This window comes from Catharus ustulatus, chromosome 33 (assembly GCF_009819885.2).
Source record: "Catharus ustulatus isolate bCatUst1 chromosome 33, bCatUst1.pri.v2, whole genome shotgun sequence".
Classification (NCBI taxonomy): Eukaryota; Metazoa; Chordata; class Aves; order Passeriformes; family Turdidae; genus Catharus; species Catharus ustulatus.
This window is the reverse complement of record NC_046253.1, coordinates 444,869-464,325: the sequence shown is the minus strand read 5'-3', so window position 1 is coordinate 464,325 and position 19,457 is coordinate 444,869. Positions and strand designations below refer to the sequence as shown.

At 59.8% G+C, this 19,457-nt stretch overlaps 1 protein-coding gene across 4 annotated transcripts in view; it reads right to left on the bottom strand.

Annotated features, from left to right (window-relative positions):
- Positions 1 to 708: 708 nt before the first annotated feature.
- The window catches only part of ILF3 (interleukin enhancer binding factor 3), a 38,467-nt gene continuing 19,718 nt past the window's right edge, over positions 709 to 19,457 (bottom strand). For 2 of the 4 annotated variants that reach the window (XM_033083778.1, XM_033083777.1), the window contains exons 12-20: positions 17,065 to 17,264; positions 14,871 to 15,038; positions 12,501 to 12,638; positions 11,301 to 11,477; positions 9,511 to 9,667; positions 7,187 to 7,240; positions 4,398 to 4,733; positions 2,406 to 2,534; positions 709 to 1,153 (exon numbers count right to left, since the gene is read on the bottom strand). In XM_033083778.1, coding sequence (XP_032939669.1) covers positions 1,023 to 1,153; positions 2,406 to 2,534; positions 4,398 to 4,733; positions 7,187 to 7,240; positions 9,511 to 9,667; positions 11,301 to 11,477; positions 12,501 to 12,638; positions 14,871 to 15,038; positions 17,065 to 17,264 — 1,490 coding nt within the window. In that variant the 3' untranslated portion in view covers positions 709 to 1,022. The remainder of the gene's footprint in view (positions 1,154 to 2,405; positions 2,535 to 4,397; positions 4,734 to 7,186; positions 7,241 to 9,510; positions 9,668 to 11,300; positions 11,478 to 12,500; positions 12,639 to 14,870; positions 15,039 to 17,064; positions 17,265 to 19,457) is intronic. The other 2 variants (XM_033083780.1, XM_033083779.1) reach the window with 2 other exon arrangements.

The window sequence follows — 19,457 nt, the reverse complement described above, 5'->3', positions numbered from 1 at the left end:
CAGTTCAGCCCCAGTTTGACCCCAGTTCAGCCCCAGTTTGCCTCAAGTCTGGCCCCAGTTCAGCCCCAGTTTGACCCCAGTTCAGCCCCAGTTTGGCTCAAGTCTGGCCCCAGTTCAGCCCCAGTCTGGCCCCAGTTCAGTCCCAGTTCAGCCTCAGTTCAGCTCAAGTTCAGCTCAAGTCTGGCCCCAGTTCAGCCCCAGTTCGGCTCAACTCTGACCCCAGTTCGGCTCAACTCTGACCCCAGTTCGGCTCAACTCTGACCCCAGTTCAGCCCCAGTTTGACCCCAGTTCAGCCCCAGTTCGGCTCAAGTCTGGCCTCAGTTCAGCCCCAGTTCAGCCCCAGTTTGGCTCAAGTCTGGCCCCAGTTCAGCCCCAGTTTGACCCCAGTTCAGCCCCAGTTTGCCTCAAGTCTGGCCCCAGTTCAGCCCCAGTTTGACCCCAGTTCAGCCCCAGTCTGGCCCCAGTTCAGCCCCAGTTTGGCTCAAGTCTGGCCCCAGTTCAGCCCCAGTTCAGCCCCAGCACTCTGAACTGAAAGGGTTTTAAGGACAAATACTCAGAATTTAGGTTTTTTTTCTCTGAGAATCTCCCAATGTGGAGCTCTGGAGGTGCAGAACGAGGCCTTGTGACCCTGAACCACCCCAAATTTGGGGCTCATTCACCCCCAACCCCTTCCCCAAAAAAACAAAACTGCAACCAAGAGCAGCAAATACCGAAAAAAGCTCCTTTTGAACGCACTTCACAAAAGCAGAACAACGAGTGCCCGTCCCCAGGTGGGGCCTGGGAAAAAGGCTCTGGAATTGGATCGACTTCCCCAAAAACAAAACAAAAAAAACAACAAAAAAAACCCCAAAAAATAATAATAATAACAATCCTATAGAGACCAAGTGGTCGTGGCAACTACGACCCATTAAATAGAGGCCCAGGGCGGTGCCGGGTCACACAGAGCAGGGCTGGGGTGGAACCCCGGGGCTGGGGCGGGTTTGGGGTTTTTGGGGTTTGGGATTTTGGGGTTTTTGGGGTTTTATCTGTACTGGTAACTCATGCTGTGCTCGTTCCTGCCGTAGCCGCCCTGCGACGCCTGGTAGGAGCTGGGGGGGCCGCTGTAGTTCTGGGAGCCCGGGGAGTTGTAGTTGGACTGGGAGGAGTAGCCGCCTGCAGGGGAGGGGAGGGGAGGAGGAAGGAGAGGAAGAGGAGGAGTCAGGGTCACTGTGGGGCTGCAGCAGGGACAGAGCGCTCTGGGGTGTGTGTCTGCACTGACACATGGTCACAGTCATGTCCATACTGACACACACTCACAGCACACAGGGCTGTGTGTCTGTACTGACACACACACACTCACAGCACCCCGAGCGCTCTGGGGTGTGTCTGTACTGACACACACTCACAGCCATGTCCATGCCAACACACGCTCCCAGCACACACAGCACACACGGCTCTGTGTCCATACTGACACACACCCTCCCAGCCCAGCCTGTGTCCATACCGACACACAGTCCCAGCACATGTCCATACTGACAGAGGACTCTGTGTCCATACCAACACATACTCACAGCACATGTCCATACTGACCCCCTCCCAACCCTGCCTGTACTGACACACACTCACAGCCATGTCCATGCTAACACACACTCTGAGCACACACAGCACATGTCCATACTAACACAAACTGTCCATACTGACACACCCCCTCCCAGCCCAGCCTGTACTGACACACACTCCCAGCACACATGGCTGCGTGTCCATGCTAACGCACACACTCCCAGCACACACAGCACACACACACGTCCATACTGACACCTCCTCCCACCCATGCCCGTACTGACACACACTACCAGCACACACATGTCCATACTGACACACACATGTCCATTCTAACACCCCCTCAACCCCCTGTCCATACTGACACACCCATGTCCATACTGACACACCCTGTCCATACTAACACACCCTGTCCATACTCACACACAAATGTCCATACTGACACGCAGTCCCAGCACACAGGACTCTGTGTTCATCCCTCAAACCCCAGTCTGTACTGACACACACTCCCAGCACTCACAGCACATGTCCATACTAACCCATGGCTGTGTGTCCATACTGACACACACACACACTCCCAGCACACACAGCTCTGTGTCCATACTGACACACACACAGCACATACAGCACACACAGCACACACACACATGTCCATACTGACACACACATGTCCATACTGACACACACATGTCCGTACTGACCTGCCTTACCTTGGTAGGAGGAGCCGCCGCCCCCCGAGCCGCCGTAGCCGCCGTGCGAGCCCGAGCTGTACGAGCCCCCCTGTCCATACTGACACACACAGCACACACACACATGTCCATACTGACACACACATGTCCATACTGACACACATGTCCGTACTGACCTGCCTTACCTTGGTAGGAGGAGCCGCCGCCCCCCGAGCCGCCGTAGCCGCCGTGCGAGCCCGAGCTGTACGAGCCCCCCCCCGAGTAGTTGTTGCCGCCGCCGCCGCGGCCGCTGCTGCTGCTGTAACCTGGGGAGGGGGCTGGGCTCAGACCCCCGGCCCAACCCCCAATTCCAGGGGGTCTGGGGGGGTCTCTGTGGGTGCTGAGATCACCTCAACCCCTCTGGGATCACCCCAAACCCTCTGGGATCACCCCAATCCCTCTGGGATCAGCCCAAACCCCTTTGGGATCACCTCAACCCCTTTAGGATTGCCCTACACCTCTCTGGGATCACCTCAACCCCTCTGGGATCACCTCAATCCCTATGGGATCATCCCAAACCCCTTTAGGCCTCCCCCAAACCCCTTTAGGATCACCCCAACCCCTCTGGGCTCACCTCCCTTTGCTCACTGTGACCCCAAACCCCTCTGGGTTCACCCCAAATCCCTTTAGGCTCCCCCCAAACCCCTTTAGGATCCCCCCAAACCCCTCTGAGCTCCCCCCAACCCCTCTGAGCTCACCCCAAACCCCTTCAGGCTCACCCCAAACCCTCTAAGCTCCCCCCAAACCCCTTTAGGCTCACCCCAAACCCCTCTGAGCTCACCTTCCCTCACTCACTGTGACCCTAACCCCCTTTGGGTTCACCCCTCACCCCTTTGGGCTCACCCCAACCCCCTTTAGGCTCACCCCAAACCCCTTCAGGCTCACCCCAACCCCTCTGAGCTCCCTCCAAACCCCTTCAGTCTCCCCCCAAACCCTTTTAGCCTCACCCCAAACCCTTTTAGCCTCACCCCAAACCCTTCAGGCTCCCCCCACACCCCTTCAGGCTCACCCCAAACCCCTTTAGGCTCACCCCAAACCCTTTCAACCTCACCCCAAACCCCTTTGAGCTCCCCCCAAACCCCTCTGAGCTCACCCCAAACCCCTTTAGCCTCACCCCAACCCCTCTGAGCTCACCCCAAACCCCTTTAGTCTCCCCCCAAACCCCTTCAGGCTCCCCCCAAACCCCTCTGAGCTCCCCCCACACCCCTTTTAGCCTCACCCCAACCCCTTTAGGCTCACCCCAACCCCTCTGAGCTCCCCCCAACCCCTCTGGGCTCACCTCCCCTCACTCACTGTGACCCCAAACCCCTTCAGGCTCACCCCAAACCCCTTTAGCCTCACCCCAACCCCCCACTCACTGTATTTGCTCTCGTAGCTGTAGTCGGAGCCTTCAGGCTCACTCCAAACCCTTTGGGCTCATCCCAAGCCCCTTTAGGACCACCCCAAACCCTTCAGGCTCACCCCAAACCCTTTTAGCCTCCCCCCAAACCCCTTTAGTCTCCCCCCAACCCTTCTGAGCTCCCCCCAAACCCATTTAGGCTCACCCCAACCCCTCTGGGCTGACCCCAAACCCCTCTGGGATCACTTCCCTTCACTCACTGTGACCCCTAACCCCCTTTAGGCTCACCCCAAACACCTTTAGGATCACCCCACACCCCTTCAGGCTCACCCCAAACCCCTCTGAGCTCCCCCAACCCCTTCAGGCTCACCCCAAACCCTTTTAGCCTCACCCAAACCCCTTCAGGTTCCCCCCAACCCCTCTGGGCTCACCTCCCCTCACTCACTGTGACCCTAATCCCCTCTGGGCTCACCCCAAACCCCTTTAGGATCACCCCACACCCCTTTAGGCTCATCCCAAGCCCCTTTAGACTCACCCCAACCCCTCTGAACTCCCCTCAAACCCCTCTAGGTTCACCTCAAACCCCTTTAGACTCCCCCCAAACCCCTTCAGGCTCACCCCAACCCCTCTGAGCTCACTCCAATCCCCTTTAGACTCACCTCACACCCCTTTAGGATCCCCCCAACCCCTCTGGGCTCATCCCAAACCCCTTCAGAATCCCCCCAAACCCCTTTAGGCTCACTCCAACCCCTTTGAGCTCCCCCAACCCCTCTGAGCTCCCCCCACTCACTGTATTTGCTCTCGTAGCTGTAGTCGGAGCCGCCGCCGGGCGAGTTGTACGAGTTGGAGTAGGAGTAGCCGCCCTGGCCGTGCCCGTAGCCCTTCTGCTTGCCCTGGCCTGGCCCGTAGCCGCTGTACTGGCCCTGCCCGTAGGGCTGCTGGCCCTGGTGGCCACCGTAGCCCGAGCCATAGGAGCCCTTCTGGCCGTGCTGCTGCTGCTTCTTGCCGTGCTTGGGGGGCGCGGGGGCCGAGTAACCGTCCCCCCCTCCCTGGTAATAGGAGCCGTAGCCCGAGGAGCCGCCGCCGCCACCAGAGTTGGAGTGGCCACCGTTGCTGTAGAACTGGCCTGGGGGGACAGGGGGGGTCAGGGGATGGGACCCCTGGTCTGGGGGGACAGGGGGGGTCAGGGGATGGGGACCCCTCAGATCTGGGGGTGAGGGGATGGGGGAGACCTCTGGACTGGGGGGACAGGGGGGGTCAGGGGAGGGGTGGGGGACCCTTCAGATCTGGGGGGACAGGGGGGGTCAGGGGATGGGGACCCCTCAGATCTGGGTGTGAGGGGATGGGGGAGACCCCTGATCTGGGGGTCAGGGGATGGGGATAGAGACCCTTCAGATCTGGGGGGACAGGGGGGGTCAGGGGATGGGGATAGAGACCCTTCAGATCTGGGGGGACAGGGGGGGTCAGGGGATGGGGATAGAGACCCTTCAGATCTGGGGGTGAGGGGATGGGGGAGACCCCTCAGATCTGGGGGTCAAGAGGGGCTGGGGACCCCTCAGATCTGGGGAAGGGGCTGGGAGGGACCCCTGGTCTGGGGGAGAGGGGGGGTCAGGGGATGGAGACCCCTCAGATCTGGGGGGTCAGGGGGGAAGGGATGGGGACCCCTGGCCTGGGGGGTCAGGGGATGGGGACCCCTCAGATCTGGGGGGTCAGGGGGGAAGGGATGGGGACCCCTGGCCTGGGGGGTCAGGGGATGGGGACCCCTCAGATCTGGGGAAGGGGCTGGGAGAGACCCCTGGTCTGGGGGCGAGGGGGGATCAGGGGATGGGGACCTCTCAGATCTGGGGGTGAGGGGCTGGGGCTGGGAGAGACCCCTCAGATCTGGGGGTGAGGGGCTGGGAGAGACCCCTGGTCTGGGGGAGAAGGGGGGTCAGGGGATGGAGACCCCTCAGATCTGGGGGTGAGGGGCTGGGGACCCCTGGCCTGGGGGGACAGGGGGGGTCAGGGGATGGGGATGGGGACCCCTGGTCTGGGGGGTCAGGGGGGAAGGAATGGGGACCCCTGGTCTGGGGGAGAGGGGGTGGGGGAGACCCCTGGTCTGGGGGGAGAGGGGGGGGGTCAGGGGATGGAGACCCCTCAGATCTGGGGGAGGAGATGGGGACCCCTGGTCTGGGGGGAAAGGGGGGTTCAGGGGATGGGAACCCCTCAGATCTGGGGGTGGGGGGTCAGGAGGGGGTGGGGACCCCTCAGATCTGGGAGAGACCCCTCAGATCTGGGGGAGGGGCTGGGGGACACCCCTAAGTGCAGCACAGCCCCCCCATGGGGTTCCCATCCAGACCCCACATCTGGATCTGTCCCTGTGGACCCCACATCTGGATCCACCCCTGGAATGGATTTGGACTCCCCTGCCCAGCACAGGGATCCATCCCAATCTATCCCAGTAATCCCAGAGGGATCCATCCAGATCCATCCCAGTTACCCCAGAGGGATCCATCCCAGTCCATCCCAGTGATCCCAGTAGGATCCATCCCAGTAGGACCCATCCCAATCCATCCCAGTAATCCCAGTAGGATCCACCCCAGTTATCCCAGCAGGATCCATCCCAGTGATCCCAGTAGAATCCATCCCAATCCATCCCAGTTACCCCAGTAGGATCCATCCCAGTGATCCCAGTAGGATCCATCCCAGTAACCCCAGTAGGATCCATCCCAATCCATCCCAGTGATCCCAGCAGGATCCATCCCAATCCATCCCAGTGATCCCAGTAGGATCCATCCAGATCCATCCCAGTGATCCCAGTAGGACTCATCCCAGTGATCCCAGAGAGACCCATCCCAGTGATCCCAGCAGGATCCACCCCAGTTATCCCAGCAGGATCCACCCCAGTTATCCCAGTAGGACCCATCCCAATCCACCCCAGTGATGAAAACACTTTTTTGGTTTCCTTAAAAAACCAAAAAATTAAAATATTAAAAAAAAGCTGCTGCTGCCTTGGGGCATTTCCTGGGAATTTTCAGTCCCTGGGATGCTGACACTTGTTGGGATTTTGGGTGGAAAATGAAAAAGGAAAGAGGAAAAGGGAAAAAGAAAAAAAGAAAAGGAAAAAGGAAAATGAAAGAGGAAAAGGAAAGAGGAAAAGGGAAGAGGAAAAAGGAAAGAGGAAAAAGAAAAAGGAAAATGAAAGAGGAAGAGGAAAAGGAAAGAGGAAAAGGAAAGAGGAAAAGGAAAGAGGAAAAGGAAAGAGGAAAAGGAAAGAGGAAAAGGAAAGAGGAAAAGGAAAAGGAAAGAGGAAAAAGGAAAAAGGAAAAAGGAAAAGGAAAAGGAAAAAGGAAAAGGAAAAAGGAAAAGGAAAAAGGAAAAGGAAGAAGGAAAAAGGAAAGAGGAAAAGGAAAACTAAAAAGGAAAACAAAAAAGGAAAAGGAAAAATGAAAAGGAAAGAGGAAAAAGGAAAAAGGAAAGAGGAAAGAGGAAAAGGAAAGATGAAAAGAAAAAAGGAAACAGAAAGGGAAAAAGGAAAGAGGAAAAGGAAAAAGGAAAAAGAAAAAAGGAAAAGGAAAAGGAAGAGCAAAGGGCACTCACTGTAGCCAGCAGTGGCAGAGTTCCCTCCGTAGCCGTAGCTGCCGTACCCAGAGCCTGCAGCAGAAAATTCTGGAATGAGCAGAGAGCCCAAGGGGGGAATGTCCTCAATTTGGGGGGGTCTGGGGGATCCAGGAGCCAGGGACACAACAGGGTCAGTCCCCCATGGAAGGTTCTGGAACCTCCAGGTACCATGAACACAAGCCCAGAGGGTGGTGACTCCCCCATGGAAGGTTCCAGAAGGTTCCCAGTGCCACACCCACAATCCCAGTAGCCAGGGCAGGTTCCCAGTGCTCCCACCCCACAATCCCAGTATCCCAGTGCTCCCACCCCACAATCCCAGTATCCCAGTGCTCCCACCCCACAATCCCAGTATCCCAGGTGTCTCCCAGCACACAATCCCAGTACCCAGGGCTGCCATGCACACAATCCCAGTAGCCAGAGTGAGCTCCCAGTGCTCCCAGCACACAATCCCAGTACCCAGGTGGCTCCCACCCCACAATCCCAGTACCCAGAGCAGGTTCCCAGTGCTCCCACCCCACAACCCCAGTACCCAGGTGTCTCCCACCCCACAACCCCAGTACCCAGGTGTCTCCCACCCCACAATCCCAGTACCCATGTTGAGTTCCCAGTGCTCCCACCCCACAACCCCAGTATCCCAGGTGGCTCCCAGTGCTCCCAGCACACAATCCCAGTAGCCAGGGCAGGTTCCCAGTGCCACACACACAATCCCAGTATCCCAGTGCTCCCAGCACACAATCCCAATATCCCGGGTGGCTCCTGTGCTCCCACCCCACAATCCCAGTATCCCAGTGCTCCCACCCCACAATCCCAGTAGCCAGAGTGAGCTCCCAGTGCTCCCAGCCCACAATCCCAGTAGCCCAGGTGCCTCCCAGTGCTCCCACCCCACAATCCCAGTATCCCAGTGCTCCCACCCCACAATCCCAGTAGCCCAGAGCAGGTTCCCAGTGCTCCCAGCACACCATCCCAGTAGCCAGAGTGAGTTCCCAGTGCTCCCACCCCACAATCCCAGTAGCCCAGGTGGCTCCCACCCCACAGTCCCAGTATCCCAGGTGGCTCCCAGTGCTCCCACCCCACAATCCCAGTAGCCCAGGTGGCTCCCACCCCACAATCCCAGTATCCCAGGTGGCTCCCAGTGCTCCCACCCCACAACCCCAGTAGCCCAGGGCAGATTCCCAGTGCTCCCACCCCACAATCCCAGTATCCCAGGTGGGTTCCAGTGCTCCCACCCCACAATCCCAGTACCCAGGTGGTTCCCACCCCACAACCCCAGTATCCCAGGTGCCTCCCAGTGCTCCCACCCCCCAACCCCAGTACCCAGGTGGCTCCCACCCCACAATCCCAGTAGCCAGGGCAGGTTCCCAGTGCTCCCAGCACACAATCCCAGTATCCCAGTGCTCCCAGTACACAATCCCAGTATCCAGGTGCCTCCCAGTGCTCCCACCCCACAATCCCAGTACCCAGGTGTCTCCCACCCCACAATCCCAGTACCCATGTTGAGTTCCCAGTGCTCCCACCCCACAACCCCAGTATCCCAGGTGGCTCCCAGTGCTCCCAGCACACAATCCCAGTATCCCAGTGCTCCCAGCACACAATCCCAGTATCCCAGGTGGCTCCCACCCCACAATCCCAGTATCCCAGGTGCCTCCCACCCCACAACCCCAGTGCTCCCAGTGCTCCCACCCCACAATCCCAGTATCCCAGTTGGCTCCCAGTGCTCCCAGCACACAATCCCAGTAGCCCAGGGCTCCCACACACACAATCCCAGTAGCCCAGTGCTCCCACCCCACAATCCCAGTACCCAGGTGCCTCCCACCCCACAATCCCAGTATCCCAGGTGGCTCCCACCCCACAATCCCAGTAGCCAGAGCAGGTTCCCAGTGCTCCCACCCCACAATCCCAGTACCCAGGGGCCCCATACACACAATCCCAGTAGCCCAGTGCTGTCATGGATACAATCCCAGTATGCCAGTGCTCCCACCCCACAATCCCAGTAGCCCAGGTGGCTCCCAGCACACAATCCCAGTAGCCAGGGCAGATTCCCAGTGCTCCCAGCACACAATCCCAGTACCCAGGTGGCTCCCAGTGCTCCCACCCCACAATCCCAGTACCCAGGTGTCTCCCACCCCACAATCCCAGTATCCCAGGTGCCTCCCAGTGCTCCCACCCCACAATCCCAGTATCCCAGGTGGCTCCCAGTGCTCCCAGCACACCATCCCAGTATCCCAGGTGCCTCCCAGTGCTCCCACCCCCCAACCCCAGTAGCCAGGTGCCCCCTGAGCCCCCCAGGCGCCGCTGGCCCTCACCTGTGTTCATGTAGCCGCCGTGGTTGCCGCCGAAGCCGCCCCGGCCTCGCCCCCTGCCCCGGATGTTGCCGCCGCGGCCGCGGCCCCGCAGGTTGGGGGGAGGGGGGGCCTCGTTGTGCATGGGGCCCCCTCCCATCCCAAAGCCGGGGTTGTGCTGCTGTGGGGGCAGGGAGGGGGGACAGGGGGGTCACTGGGGGCTGGGGGGGGGGTGGGAAGTGACAGAAATCCCTCCCAGAATGGAGCCCCAGCAGTCGGGGTCAGTTTGCCAGTCCAGACCAGTTCCTACTGGTGTTTTCCCAGTCCAGACCAGTTCCTACTGGTGTTTTCCCATTCCAGACCAGTTCCCACTGGTGTTTTCCCATTCCAGACCAGTTCCCACCAGTGTTTTCCCATTCCAGACCAGTTCCTACTGGTGTTTTCCCATTCCAGACCAGTTCCCACCAGTGTTTTCCCATTTCAGACCAGTTCCCACTGGTGTTTTCCCATTACACACCAGTTCCCACTGGTGTTTTCCCATTCCAGACCAGTTCCTACTGGTGTTTTCCCAGTCCAGACCAGTTCCCACTGGTGTTTTCCCATTCCAGACCAGTTCCTACTGGTGTTTTCCCATTCCAGACCAGTTCCTACTGGTGTTTTCCCATTACAAACCAGTTCCTACTGGTGTTTTCCCATTTCACACCAGTTCCCACTGGTGTTTTCCCATTCCAGACCAGTTCCCACTGGTGTTTTCCCAGTCCAGACCAGTTCCTACTGGTGTTTTCCCACCCCAAACCAGTCCCCATTGTGTTTTCCCATTCCAGATCAGTTCACATTGTGTTTTCCCATTCCAAACCAGTTCCCACCGGTGTTTTCCCAGTCCACACCAGTTCCCATTGTGTTTTCCCATTTCACACCAGTTCCCACCGGTGTTTTCCCATTACAAACCAGTTCCCATTGTGTTTTCCCATTTCAGACCAGTTCCTACTGGTGTTTTCCCATTCCAGACCAGTTCCTACTGCTGTTTTCCCATTTCACACCAGTTCCCATTGTGTTTTCCCATTTCACACCAGTTCCCACTGGTGTTTTCCCAGTTCCCATTGCTCTTTTCCCATTTCACCCCAGTTCCCATTGCTGTTTTCCCATTCCAAACCAGTCCCCACAACCTCTCCCACCCCACACCAGTTTCCACCAGTTCCCATCACTCTTCTCCCACCCCACCCCAGTTCCCATTGCTGTTTTCCCATTCCAAACCAGTTCCCATTGCTGTTCTCCCATTCCAAACCAGTTCCCATCACTTTTCCCATTCCACCCCAGTTCCGACAACCTCTCCCACCTCACCCCAGTTCCCATCACCCTTTTCCCACCCCAAACCACTTCCCACCAGTGTTTTCCCATTCCAAACCAGTTCCCATCACTTCTCCCACCCCACCCCAGTTCCCATTGTTGTTTTCCCACCCCAAACCAGTTCCTATCACTCTTTTCCCACTCCAAACCAGTTCCCATCCCTCTTTTCCCACCCTAAACCAGTTCCTATCATTCTTTTCCCATTCCACACCAGTTCCCATCACTTTTCCCATTACAAACCAGTTCCCACAACCTCTCCCACCCCAGTTCCCACCAGTTCCCATCACTTTTCCCACCCCACCCCAGTTCCCATCACTATTCCCATTCCAAACCAGTTCCCACCAGTCTTTTCCCATTCCAAACCAGTTCCCATCACCTCTCCCACTTCACCCCAGTTCCCATTGCTCTTTTCCCATTTCTCCCACCCCATCCCAGTTCCCCCCAGTTCCCCCCAGTCCCTCACCCACCTTGACAGGGAATTTGGGCCCCCCCCTGGCTGGCACTGGGGCTCTTTTCTTCTTGTTCTGCTCGATGGCCACGGGGGCGTCGGGGAAGAGTTTCTCCAGCGCCGCCAGCGCCGCGTACGCCTTGGCCACCTTCTTGTTGGAGCCGGCGCCCTGGAACTTCTGCCCGTCCACCTCCACCTGCCCAGGGGGGGCACAGGTCAGGGGAGGGCAGGGGGAGGGCAGGGAGCACAGGGAGACCCGGAATTGGGGTGGGGGGAGCACAGGGAGACCCGGAATTGGGGTGGGGGGAGGTGGGGGGAGCACAGGGAAAGGTGGGGAGGTCACAGGGACCCCAAAATTGGGGCAGGGGGAGGTGGGGGGGTCACAGGAACCCCAGAGCTGGGGGGTCCTGGTGTCCCCTGCTGTCCCCTGCTGTCCCTGCTGTCCCCAGTGTCCCCTGGTGTCCCCAGTGTCCCCAGTGTCCCCTCACCTCCATGACAAAGCGCTTGTCGTGGCTGCCCCTGCTGTCCCTGCTGTCCCCTGCTGTCCCCTGGTGTCCCTGGTGCCCCCAGTGTCCCCTGCTGTCCCCTGCTGTCCCCAGTGTCCCCTCACCTCCATGACAAAGCGTTTGTCGTGGCTGCCCCTGCTGTCCCTGCTGTCCTGTGATGTCCCCTGTTCCCTGGTGTCCCCTGCTGTCCCCAGTGTCCCCTCACCTCCATGACAAAGCGCTTGTCGTGGCTGCCCCTGCTGTCCTGTGGTGTCCCCTGCTGTCCCCAGTGTCCCCTCATGTCCCCAGTGTCCCCTCACCTCCATGACAAAGCGTTTATCGTGGCTACCTCTGCTGTCCCCTGCTGTCCCTGCTGTCCCTGCTGTCCCCTGCTCTCCCTGGTGTCCCTTCATGTCCCCTGGTGTCCCTGCTGTCCCCAGTGTCCCCAGTGTCCCCTGCTGTCCCCGGTGTCCCCTGGTGTCCCCTCACCTCCATGATAAAGCGTTTGTCGTGGCTGTCCCTGCTGTCCCCTGGCGTCCCCTGCTGTCCCCTGCTCTCCCCTGCTGTCCCTGGTGTCCCCTACTGTCCCCAGTGTCCCCAGTGTCCCCTCACCTCCATGACAAAGCGTTTGTCGTGGCTGCCCCTGCTGTCCCTGCTGTCCCTGCTGTCCCTGCTGTCCCTTCATGTCCCCTGGTGTCCCCTACTGTCCCCCAGTGTCCCCTGGTGTCCCTCACCTCCATGACAAAGCGCTTGTCGTGGCTGCCCCCCGTCTCTGAGATCAGCTCGTACTTCAGCCCGCGCCGCTTCTCGTTCAGCTCCATCACCGGGTTCTTGCCGTGCTTGGTCAGGATTGGTCCCTGCTGCTTCACGTTCTGGGGACACACAGGGGTGGCTGAGACCCAGAGTGTCCCTAAAGGCACACACAGGGGCTGGCTGAGACCCAGGGTGTCCCTAAAGGCACACACAGGGGCTGGCTGAGACCCAGAGTGTCCCCAGAGCCACACAGAGACACCTGGGTGAGACCCAGAGTGTCCCCAGAGCCACACACAGGGCTGGCTGAGACCCAGGGTGTCCCCAAAGGCACAGGGAGACACCTGGGTGAGCCCCAGAGTGTCCCCAGAGCCACACAGTGACACCTGGGTGAGCCCCAGAGTGTCCCCAAAGGCACAGGGAGACACCTGGGTGAGCCCCAGAGTGTCCCCAGAGCCACACAGTGACACCTGGGTGAGCCCCAGAGTGTCCCCAGGGCACAGGGAGAGGGGTGGGTGAGCCCCAGAGTGTCCCCAGAGCCACACACAGGGGCTGGCTGAGACCCAGAGTGTCCCCAAAGGCACAGGGAGAGGGGCTGGCTGAGACCCAGAGTGTCCCCAAAGCCACACACAGGGGTGGCTGAGACCCAGAGTGTCCCCAGAGCCACACACAGGGGCTGGCTGAGCCCCAGAGTGTCCCCAGAGCCACACACAGGGGCTGGCTGAGACCCAGAGTGTCCCCAGAGCCACACACAGGGGCTGGCTGAGACCCAGAGTGTCCCCAGAGCCACACACAGGGCTGGCTGAGACCCAGAGTGTCCCCAGAGCCACACAGAGACACCTGGGTGAGCCCCAGAGTGTCCCTAAAGGCACACAGAGACACCTGGGTGAGCCCCAAAGTGTCCCCAAGGCACACAGAGACACCTGGGTGAGCCCCAGGGTGTCCCCAGGGCACACAGAGACACCTGGGTGAGACCCAGAGTGTCCCCAAAGCCACACACAGGGGTGGCTGAGACCCAGAGTGTCCCCAAGGCACACACAGGGGCTGGCTGAGCCCCAGAGTGTCCCCAAGGCACACACAGGGGCTGGCTGAGCCCCAGAGTGTCCCCAGAGCCACACACAGGGGCTGGCTGAGACCCAGGGTGTCCCCAGAGCCACACACAGGGGTGGCTGAGACCCAGAGTGTCCCCAAGGCACACAGAGACACCTGGGTGAGCCCCAGAGTGTCCCCAAAGGCACACAGAGACACCTGGGTGAGCCCCAGAGTGTCCCCAGGGCACACAGTGACACCTGGGTGAGCCCCAGGGTGTCCCCAAAGGCACAGGGAGAGAGGCTGGGTGAGACCCAGAGTGTCCCCAAGGCACACACAGACACCTGGGTGAGTCCCAAAGTGTCCCCAAAGGCACAGAGACACACCTGAGTGAGTCCCAAAAACTCCCACGGAGCTGCTTCCCAAGGAGCCCCTTCTGCCTCCTGCTTGATCCAGGAGTGACCCAAAACTGCCACCAGCAGTGGTGCCACATGTGCCAGGCTGTGTGTCCCTTGTGTGTCCCCTCACCTGTGTCCCAGGTCGTGTCCCCCTCCCGTGTGCCAGGCCGTGTGTCCCTTGTGTGTCCCTTGTGTGTCCCTCCTCCTGTGTCCCTTGTGTGTCCCCTCTCCCCTGTCCCCTCCTGTGTCCTCTCTCCTGTGTCCCAGCCATGTCCCCTCTCCTGTGTCCCAGGCTGTGTGTCCCCTCCCCTGTCCCCTCTCCTGTGTCTCCTCTCCTGTGTCCCCCCTCCTGTGTCCCAGGCCATGTGTCCCTTGTGTGTCCCCTCCCTGTGTCCCAGGCCCTGTCCCCCCTCCCCTGTGTCCCCCTGTGTCCCCTCTCCTGCGTCCCAGCCATGTCCCCTCCCCTGTCCCCTCCCCTGTCCCCTCTCCTGTGTCCCAGCCATGTCCCCTCCCTGTGTCCCAGGCCGTGTCCCAGCCATGTCCCCCCTCCCCTGTCCCCTCCCTGTGTCCCAGCCATGTCCCCCCTCTCCTGTCCCCACTCCTGTGTCCCCTCCTGTGTCCCTTGTGTGTCCCCTCTCCCCTGTCCCCTCTCCTGTGTGCCAGGCCATGTGTCCCTTGTGTGTCCCCTCTCCTGTGTCCCAGCCCTGTCCCCTCTCCTGTGTTCCCTCTCCTGTGTCCCCTCTCCTGTCCCCTCTCCTGTGTCCCAGCCATGTCCCCCCTCCCCTGTCCCCCCTCCCCTGTACCCTCTCCTGTGTCCCCCCTCCTGTGTCCCCTCTCCTGTGTCCCTTGTGTGTCCCCTCTCCTGTGTCCCAGGCCGTGTCCCAGCCATGTCCCCCCTCCCCTGTCCCCCCCTGTGTCCCCACCCACCTCAGGGGTCTGCTCTGAGGGTGGGGACGCCGCTGTGGGCGTTGTCACCGTCTCCACCACGGGGGGAGGTGCCACCACCACGGGTTTGGTGTCGCTCTCCTCGGCAGATTCGTCACCCTTGGAGTCCTTGCCCTCCACGCCCGTGGGCAAGCCCATGTCCTGCAGCACCTGGGGACACCAGGGGCACAGATGGGACAATCCTGCAGGTGGCACTGGGACAGGACAGCCCTGCTGGTGGCACTGGGACAGCCCTGCAGGTGGCACTGGGACAGGACAGTCCTGCAGGTGGCACTGGGACAGCCCTGCAGGTGGCACTGGGACAGGACAGTCCTGCAGGTGGCACTGGGACAGGACAGTCCTGCAGGTGGCACTGGGACAGCCCTGCAGGTGGCACTGGGACAGGACAGTCCTGCAGGTGGCACTGGGACAGCCCTGCAGGTGGCACTGGGACAGGACAGTCCTGCAGGTGGCACTGGGACAGCCCTGCAGGTGGCACTGGGACAGGACAATCCTGCAGGTGGCACTGGGACAGCCCTGCAGGTGGCACTGGGACAGGACAATCCTGCAGGTGGCACTGGGACAGGACAGCCCTGCAGGTCCCACCCCAGGCTGCTCAGCATTCCCAAATCCTGAGCTACTCCCAGGGCTGGGAGCCAGCCTGGAGCTTCTGGCAGCTTTCCCATTCCCATTCACATTCTCCCATTCCCATTCCCATTCCCACTCTCCCATTGTTATTCTCATTCCTGTTCCTGTTCCCATCCCCATTCCCATTCCCCATTCCCATTCTCGTTCCCATCCCCATTTTCCCATTCCCATTCTCATTCCCACATTCCCATTTCCCACTCCCATTCCCATTCCCATTCTTCCATTCCCCATTCCCATTCTCGTTCCCATCCCCATTTTCCCACTCCCATTCCCATTCCCATTCTTCCATTCCCCATTCCCATTCCTGTTCCTGCTCTCCCATTCCCATTCCTCATTCCCACATTCCCATCCCCTTTCCCCATTCTCCCATTCCCATTCCCATTCCCACTCTCCCATCACTATTCTCATTCCTGTTCCTGTTCCCATCCCCATCCCCATCCCCATCCCCATTCCCACTCCCATTCCCACTCCCATTCCCATTCCCCATCCCCATTCCTGTTCCCATTCCCATCCCCACTCCCCCATCTCCATTTTCCCATCCCCATCCCCATTCACCCTCCCCATTCCTGTTCCCATCCCCATTCCCATCCCCATCCCCTCCCCATTCCCACTCCCATTCCCATTCCCATTCTCGTTCCCATTCCCCCATCTCCACCCCCATTTCCCCACTCCATTCCCCCATTCCCATATCCCCATCCCCATTCCCCCACTCCCACTCCTATTTCCCCCTCCCCATCCCACATCCCCCTCCCCATCCCCCATCCCCATCCCCATTCCCCCTCCCCATTCCCGTCCCCATCCCCTCCCCATTCCCATATTCCCATCCCCATTCCCATTCCCCATGCCCATTCCCACATTCCCATCCCTGTTCCCATTCCTGTTCCTGTTTCCCATTCCCATTCCTCATTCCCACATTTCCATTCCCATTCCCATTCCCACTCTCCCATCCCCATTCCCATTCCTGTTCCTGTTCCCATTCCCATCCCCATTCCCATTCTCGTTCCCATCCCCACTCTCCCCTCCCCATTTCCCCATCCCCATCCCCATTCCCCTCCCCATCCCCCTTCTCATTCCCACTTCCCATCCCCATTCCCCATCCCCATCCCACATTCCACATCCCCATTCCCATCCCCATTCCTCCATCTCCACTCCCATTCCCTCTCCCCATTCCCATCCCCATTCTCCATTCCCCATCCCCATCCCCATCCCCATCCCCATCCCCATTCCTGTTCCTGTTCCCATTCCCCCATTCCCATTCTCCTATCCCCACTCCCATTTCCCCCTCCCCATCCCACATCCCCATCCCCATTCCCATCCCACATCCCCATTCCCATCCCCATTCCCCCATCCCCATCCCCATTCCCCCCTCTCCCATCTCCATTCCCCCATCCCCATTTCTATCCCCACTCCCCCTTCCCCATTTCCTCACTCCCATTCCCATCTCCATTCCCCCATCCCCATTCCCCATCCCCATTTCCCTTTCCCATCCCATTCCCCACTCCCATTTCCCCTCCCCATTTTTCCATCCCCTCCCCATCCCCACTCCCACCTTGACAGCCACGTGCAGCTTGGCCGTTTTCTTGGAGGGCCCCGAGGCCTCGAAGGTGCTGCCGTCGATCTCCACGGACATGGTGAAGATGGGGGCGTGCACGGGCCCAGTCTGGGACACCAGTTTGTACTGGAGGCCTGGCTTGAGCTGGTTCAGCTTCATCAGGGCGTTCATGGCCTGGGGGGGCTCCAGCTTCTCCTCTGCACGGGGCAAGGGTGGCTCTGAGGGTTGGGGGTGGCTCTGGGGGCTGGGGGTGGCTCTGAGGGTGGCTCTGGGGGTGGCTCTGGGGGTGGCTCTGGGGGTGGCTCTGGGGGCTGGGGGTGGCTCTGAGGGTTGGGGGTGGCTCTGGGGGTGGCTCTGAGGGGCTGGGGGCGGCTCCGAGGGGCTGGGGGTGGCTCTGGGGGCGGCTCTGAGGGCTGGGGGTGGCTCTGAGGGGCTGGGGACAGCTCTGGGGGTGGCTCTGAGGGGCTGGGGGTGGCTCTGGGGGTGGCTCTGAGGGGCTGGGGGTGGCTCTGAGGGTGGCTCTGAGGGTTGGGGGCAGCTCTGAGGGACAGCTCTGGGGGCTGGGGGTGGCTCTGAGGGGCTGGGGGCGGCTCTGAGGGCAGTTCTGAGGGTTGGGGGCAGCTCTGGGGGTGGCTCTGAGGGGCTGGGGGTGGCTCTGGGGGCTGCTCTGAGGGCTGGGGACAGCTCTGGGGGTGGCTCTGAGGGGCTGGGGGCGGCTCTGGGGGTGGCTCTGAGGGTTGGGGCAGCTCTGGGGGGCAGCTCTGAGGGGCTGGGGGTGGCTCTGAGGGGCTGGGGGTGGCTCTGAGGGGCTGGAGGTGGCTCTGGGGGTGGCTCTGAGGGGCTGGGGGTGGCTCTGGGGGTGGCTCTGAGGGCTGGGGGTGGCTCTGAGGGTTGGGGGTTGCTCTGGGGGTGGCTCTGGGGGCTGGGGGTGGCTCTGGGGGCTGGGGGTGGCTCTGAGGGGCTGGGGGCTGACCCCACACCAGTACTGCCCACTGTGGGGCCAGTTCCAACTGGTGTGTGCTGTTCCACACCAGTCCTGATGGGCATTTGCTAATCCCAGACCAGTTCCCATTGGGCTATTCCCAATTCCAGACCAGTCCCCATTGACCTTTCCCACTCCAGACCAGTTCCCATTGGGCTGTTCCCACTCCAGACCAGTTCCCATTGGGCTGTTCCCACTCCAGACCAGTTCCCATTGGGCTATTCCCACTCCAGACCAGTTCCCATTGGGCTATTCCCATTCCAGACCAGTTCCCATGGGGCTGTTCCCATTCCAGACCAGTTCCCACTGACCTTTCCCATTCCAGACCAGTTCCCCACTGACCTTTCCCATTCCAGACCAGTCCCCACTGACCTTTCCCATTCCAGACCAGTTCCCACTGACCTTTCCCAGTTCCAGACCAGTTCCCATTGACCTTTCCCATTCCAGACCAGTTCCCATGGGGCTGTTCCCATTCCAGACCAGTTCCCATTGACCTTTCCCAGTTCCAGACCAGTTCCCCATTGACCTTTCCCAGTTCCAGACCAGTTCCCCATTGACCTTTCCCAGTTCCAGACCAGTTCCCCATTGACCTTTCCCAATTCCAGACCTGTCCCCACTGACCTTTCCCAGTTCCAGACCTGTCCCCATTGACCTTTTCCCATTACACACCAACTCCCACCAATCTTTTCCAATTCCAGACAATTCCTGATCATTCCCTCCTCAATCCCAGTTCAGATCTCCCAGTCCAGATCTCCCAGTTCAGATCTCCCAGTTCCCAGATCTCCCAGTTTAGATCTCCCAGTTCAGATCTCCCAGTTCAGATCCCCCAGTTTAGATCTCCCAGTTCAGATCTCCCAGTTTAGATCTCCCAGTTCAGATCTCCCAGTTCAGATCTTCCAGCTCACAGATTTTCCAGTTCAGATCTCCCAATCCAGATCTCCCAGTTTACCAATCTCCCAGCTCACAGACCTCCCAGCTCAGATCTCCCAGTTCAGACCTCCCAGTTCAGATCTCCCAGTTCAGACCTCCCAGCTCAGATCTCCCAGTTCAGACCTCCCAGTTCAGATCTCCCAGTTCAGATCTCCCAGTTCAGATCTCCCAGTTCAGATCTCCCAGTTCAGATCTCCCAGTTCAGATCTCCCAGTTCAGATCTCCCAGTTCAGATCTCCGAGCTCAGATCTCCCAGTTCAGATCTCCCAGTTCCCAGATCTCCCAGTTCAGATCTCCCAGTTCAGATCTCCCAGTTCAGATCTCCCAGTTCAAAAATCTCCCAGTTCAGATCTCCCAGTTTAGATCTCCCAGTTCACAGATCTCCCAGTTTAGATCTCCCAGTTCAGATCTCCCAGTTCAGATCTTCCAGTTCAGATCTCCCAGTTTAGATCTCCCAGTCCAGATCTCCCAGTTCACA